At 44.6% G+C, this 5,497-nt stretch overlaps 1 protein-coding gene across 1 annotated transcript; it reads left to right on the top strand.

Moving 5' to 3' along the window:
* Window positions 1-773: 773 nt before the first annotated feature.
* On the top strand, window positions 774-4,233 carry LOC114378917. The gene is made up of 3 exons (XM_028337503.1): window positions 774-1,690; window positions 1,805-2,165; window positions 4,156-4,233. The coding sequence occupies exons 1-3, from the start codon at window positions 774-776 to the stop codon at window positions 4,231-4,233; spliced, it is 1,356 nt and encodes a 451-aa protein (XP_028193304.1).
* The last annotated feature ends 1,264 nt before the right edge of the window (window positions 4,234-5,497 follow it).

Below are 5,497 nucleotides of genomic sequence, written 5' to 3'. Positions count from 1 at the left end.
TAGGGCGTCTGAACTACATAGCGAGGTTCATATCACAGCTAGCTACCACTTGTGAGCCTCTCTTTAAGCTTTTGCGTAAGAACCAGTCTGTCCAATGGGACGATGACTGCCAAGTGGCGTTCAGAAGGATCAAGCGATGCCTCATGAATCCTCCTATGCTTGTGCCACTGGTGCCCGGAAAGACCCTTTATCTTATATATGACCATGTTGGATGAGTCAATGGGGTGTATGTTGGGGCAGCATGACGAGTCCAAAAAGAGGGAACGGGTCGTCTATTACTTGAGCAAGAAGTTCACAGCATGTGAAATAAACTACTCTTTGCTCGAGAGGACATGTTGTGCCCTGGTGTGGGCAGTCCACCGTCTAAGGCAGTACATGCTAAGCTACACCACTTGGTTGGTGTCCAAGTGGACCTAGTCAAGCACATATTTGAAAAGCCCACTCTCACCAGACGAATCGCTCGGTGGCAGGTTCTGCTGTCAGAATTCAACATTGTGTATGTCACTCAAAAGGCGATAAAGGGAAGCACCTTGGCAGATTACTTGGCTCAGCAGCCCATCAATGACTACCAACCTATGCATCCAGAATTACCAAATGAGGACATCATGACCTTGTTCGAGAAGGAGGTAGAGGATGAGGATAGGGACTAATGGATTGTGTGATTCGACGACGCCTCCAACGTACTAGGCCATGGAGTTGGGGCGGTATTGGTTACCCTTGACGATCAGTGTATACCCTTCACGGCTAGATTGGGCTTTGACTGCACAAACAACATGGCTGAGTATGAGGCATGCACCCTTGGGATCCAAGCGGCAATTGACTTCAAGGTCAAGTTGCTCAAGGTATATGGGGACTCAGCCTTGGTAATCCACCAGTTGAGAGGAGAATGGGAGACCAGGGATCATAAGTTGATACCCTACCAGGCCTACATCAGAAAACTGATAAAGTTCTTCGATGATGTATCCTTTCACCACATCCCTAGAGAGGAGAATCAGATGGTCGATGCCCTTGCCACTCTAGCGTCCATGTTCCAATTGATCCCGCATGGGGATTTGCCGTACATCGAATTCAGATGTCGCGGCAAGCCTGCACATTACTGCTTGATAGAAGAGGAGCAAGATGGTAAACCTTGGTACTTTGATATAAAGCAATATATCGAAGACAATGAATACCCATGGGAGGCTTCTGACAACAACAAGAGAATGCTGCCAAGGTTGGCATCCGGCTTCTTCCTGAGTGGGAATATCCTGTACAAGAGGAACCATGATATGGTTTTGCTCCGATGTGTGGATGTCAGGGAGGCTGAGCAAATGCTAGTGGAAATGCATGAGGGATCCTTTGGAACGCATGCCAACAGACATGCCATGGCCCGAAAGATCCTGAGGGCAGGGTATTACTGGCTCACTATGGAAAACGATCATTGTGTCCATGTGAGAAAATGCCACAAGTGTCAGGCCTTCGCTGATAATATCAATGCTCCGCCCATGCCTTTGAACGTCTTGGCAACACCTTGGTCGTTCTCTATTTGGGGAATAGACATGATAGGAGCTATTAAGCCCAAAGCTTTGAATGGACATGGCTTCATTTTGGTCACCATTGACTACTTCACCAGATGGGTTGAAGCGGCTTCGTACGCCAGTGTGACTAGGAGTGTGGTGGTGAGGTTCATCAAGAAAGAGATAATTTGCCAGTATGGTTTGCCTAGGAAGATTATCACTAACAATGCCACCAATCTGAACAATAAAATGATGAAGGAAATGTGTGAAGATTTCAAGATCCAACACCATAATTCTATGCCTTACAGGCCCAAGATGAATGGGGTAGTTGAGGCTGCTAATAAGAACATCAAGAAAATAGTTCATAAGATGACCATGTCATACAAAGATTGGCATGAGATGCTCCCTTTTGCATTGCATGGTTATCAAACCTTAGTACGAATATCAACTGGGGCAACCCCTTTCTCTTTGGTATACGGGATGGAGGTTGTGCTTCCGTTCGAAGTAGAGGTTCCTTCTTTGAGGATTCTAGCCGAATTAGGGTTGGAGGAATCGGAATGGGCCCAAACTCGCTTTGATCAGTTGAATCTTATAGAAGGTAAGAGGTTGGCCGCCATAAGCCATGGGCGATTTTATCAAAGCCAAGAAAAGAATGCTTTCGACAAGAAGGTGCGCTCGTGCAAGTTCAACAAGGGGGATCTCGTCTTGAAGAAAGTATCCCAAGCTCAAAAGGACCATAGGGGAAAGTGGGCTCCGAATTATGAAGGACTTTTGTTGTGAAGAAGGCATTTTCGGGAGGGGCATTGTTGCTTGCTAGCATGGATGATGAAGAATTGCCTTCGCCTGTGAATTTCGATATCGTGAAACAATATTATGCATAGCACCTAAGGCAGCTAGAAGGTTCAAATACATGATTATTCTCCATGGACTCATTGGATCTCCAAAGTCTTAAAATCCTTTGTAAACCATGATCGCAACATTAATAAATATTGGATTAAATGATTTGCATCTTAAACTTCCTGTGTTGTGTCTTTTACTTCTTAAGAACATACACTCCCAATCTTACCCACTGAATCCGGAGCCATTTGGCTCAATTAATGGGGTGCCATAAGCATTTAAGTAAAAAATTGAACATGAAAACACTTGTTTAATTGTTGCACTTAAACATCCAAATCATAAACATGCATGCATTTGCATCTTGTAGTCCTGCGAATCGGAGGATGAATGAAGAGCCATTTTGAGTGGTGGTCAATACCACACCAAAATTGAGGCAAGGGTGAGTGAAAGGTAATATAGGTATTTTGTGGTGTTGTTTCACATTTTCTGCATGATGCCATTTCATTTGTTCAAAGCTTAGGGGCAGATACGAGCAGGTGCTAGGTCCATGATCAATCAATGATCATCCTGCGTCCAGCTCAAGACGTTAAAGAGTCTATTTTCCTGCTTTAATTTTGTTCTTTAAAATTCCTGCTTTTATTTATTTGTCTATTTTCTTGAATATTATCTGAATTTGCCTATTTATCTGTGACCATAGGAGTTTAAAAAATATAAACATGACCAGGAATGATCAAATTTTGCAAAAAAATAAAGGGGGTTAGCTCGCCTGGGCAAGCATGTCTGAAGAAGAATTTAAATAGGGGAGGGGTGAAGCCATTTCTTCACCCCATTTCTTCCCCAAACTCAAAAAACACTAAAGGCTTACGGAAGTGCACGAATCTAGCAACCCCAAGGCTCCATTTGTGCGTCTTTGCTTTCATTCTTGCATTTTTGTTCATCTCCTACAAGTAAGTACCATTTTCATTTGAATTTTGGCTCTCCATTATGGTATTTTAGTAGTCTAGTTGTCTATTTTTGGAAATTTTGTGGGACAAATTATGTGTGAATCCATGTTGTGTTTGCTTGGTTTGGGGGCTGTAGGGGATGGCCATAGGCCTATCTTGAATTCTGGTATGAATGGGTATGTCACATTGCCCCCGTTCCTTATTTTTTATGCTTGAACATGCGCCCACCAACTGTTCGGTGAAATGCCTCAATGGTCTTTGCATGTGATATTGTGAAGTTTGAATTGTGGAATGAATTTGTGCATGTATAGTTGCCACTTGGGGTGTGTGGACAGCTTAATATGTTAGAACAAAATGCCAAGAGCATGACTTAGGCCTCGGAATCTAAGTTTTGTCTTATATGCAAGAATGCACAGATTACATGAATATGAGAGCATGCTTGTTTGGATTTTTAGAATAGCATTTGAACTTGCTACATCATGGTGGGCACCTTGCATATAGGTAGCATAAAATGCCTTTCCAAGACACACACACATGGATATATGTCATAAGATACTTTTCAAAAAAATATATACACATGGATATACATCATAAAATGCTTTTCAAAAAAATATGTACATGCATGGATATGCATCACAAAATGCCCTTCAAAATATATATACATGGATATATATCATAAAATGCCTTTCGAAAAAATATATATGCATGTACATAGATATACATCATAAAATAGCACATGCACCAATGTGTGATTGTTGTCTAAGTGCACGTTGACACTTGCATTTGGTGGAAAGAGATTTGCACCATTTAAGTTGTTTGGCTTGTGTTGTAATGATTGGTATTTTATGCAAACTAACTTTGTGAATGTATCCTTGCAGGAAATGGCTCCAAGGAAGCTCCCTGCTAAGAGGGTGACGAAAGATGCCACCGGAGAAGGTTCTAGTGTGGCCCCATAGGCGGATATGGAGTTCGACGGACATAGGTTCTGAAGTGAGGAACACTAGTGCCGATTTAAGGCAATTAAGGGATGGTCATTCCTCAAGGAGAGGTGAATTCCAAGAGGAAATTGCCAGGAGGTAGTGGACTCAACTTGCGTCACCCATGGCTAAGTATGATCCAGAACTAGTCATGGGGTTCTACGCCAATGCATGGACCATGGAGGAGGGAGTCAGAGACAAGCGCTCCTGGGTGTGAGGCCAATGGATCCCCTTTGATGAGGATGTCATTAATTAGTTCCTGGAGCATCCGTTTGTGCTAGAGGAGGGCCAACGCTGCGAATTCAGTTAGAGGAGGAGCCAGGCCTCGAGGTTTAATGAGGAGGCCATCACTCAGCAACTGTGTGTTCTAAGGCAAGACTTTGCCTAAAGCATGGCAGAGAGATGGGTGCGGATCATGCACACTAGCATGACCATCCTGACACAGATTTGGATGACATTGCTGCTCAACAACATCCTCCCTAGCGATCATAATTCTGACCTCCCCCTACCGAAGTGCCAGCTGGTCTATGCCATTTTGAACCAGGTGAGTGTTCACGTGGCCTAGTTAATCTCATATGCCATATATCAATTTGCATGGATCAAACCTCCTAGACACCCAGTGGACCCAGAGTAGTCCAACAGAGCACTAGGATTTCCGGCTTTCATTACGAGCCTTTGCCAATTCTATGGGGTGCCAGTCACTCCTGCCAAGCTTATCCGGCCCCCCCATCAACAGGGCCTTCATAGAGAAATTTTGCGTGCCCAAGTAGGCGCAACAACAAGGTTAGGAACAGCACCAGCAGCAAAAGGAATAGCAGTAGCCAGCCGTGGATGTGCCACCACCTCTACGGTAGCCGCCATCGCTGGATTCCATCTCTGCTCACCTACGGAGGATAGAGCTTCAGATTCACACATACATGCAGCATATGACTAGCCAGCAGGCGGCTAATCAAAGGGGTCAGGTGCAGTTGAATGAGAGCTTCTACTGGTACACCCAACACCAGCAGAGCCAGGACCCCAGTCCTTTCCCGTGGCCTACCCCCCGAATAGTTCGGGGCCACAATTGCATGGCTGGGAGATGAGCCCGATTTTCAAATAGGGGGAGGACCCGTAGGGCCCCCCAGAGACGAGGGTGGAGCTCAGGAGGATGATGATATGGCTGATGTGCTGGACTACTTCATGTGAGGAGGCGGAGTTGCATGGCTGGGATCGCTTAAAAAATTGAGATTTTGTCTTTATTTTC

This window comes from Glycine soja, chromosome 12 (genome assembly GCF_004193775.1).
Source record: "Glycine soja cultivar W05 chromosome 12, ASM419377v2, whole genome shotgun sequence".
NCBI classification, from domain to species: Eukaryota; Viridiplantae; Streptophyta; class Magnoliopsida; order Fabales; family Fabaceae; genus Glycine; species Glycine soja.
This window is presented reverse-complemented; position numbering and strand designations above follow the sequence as displayed.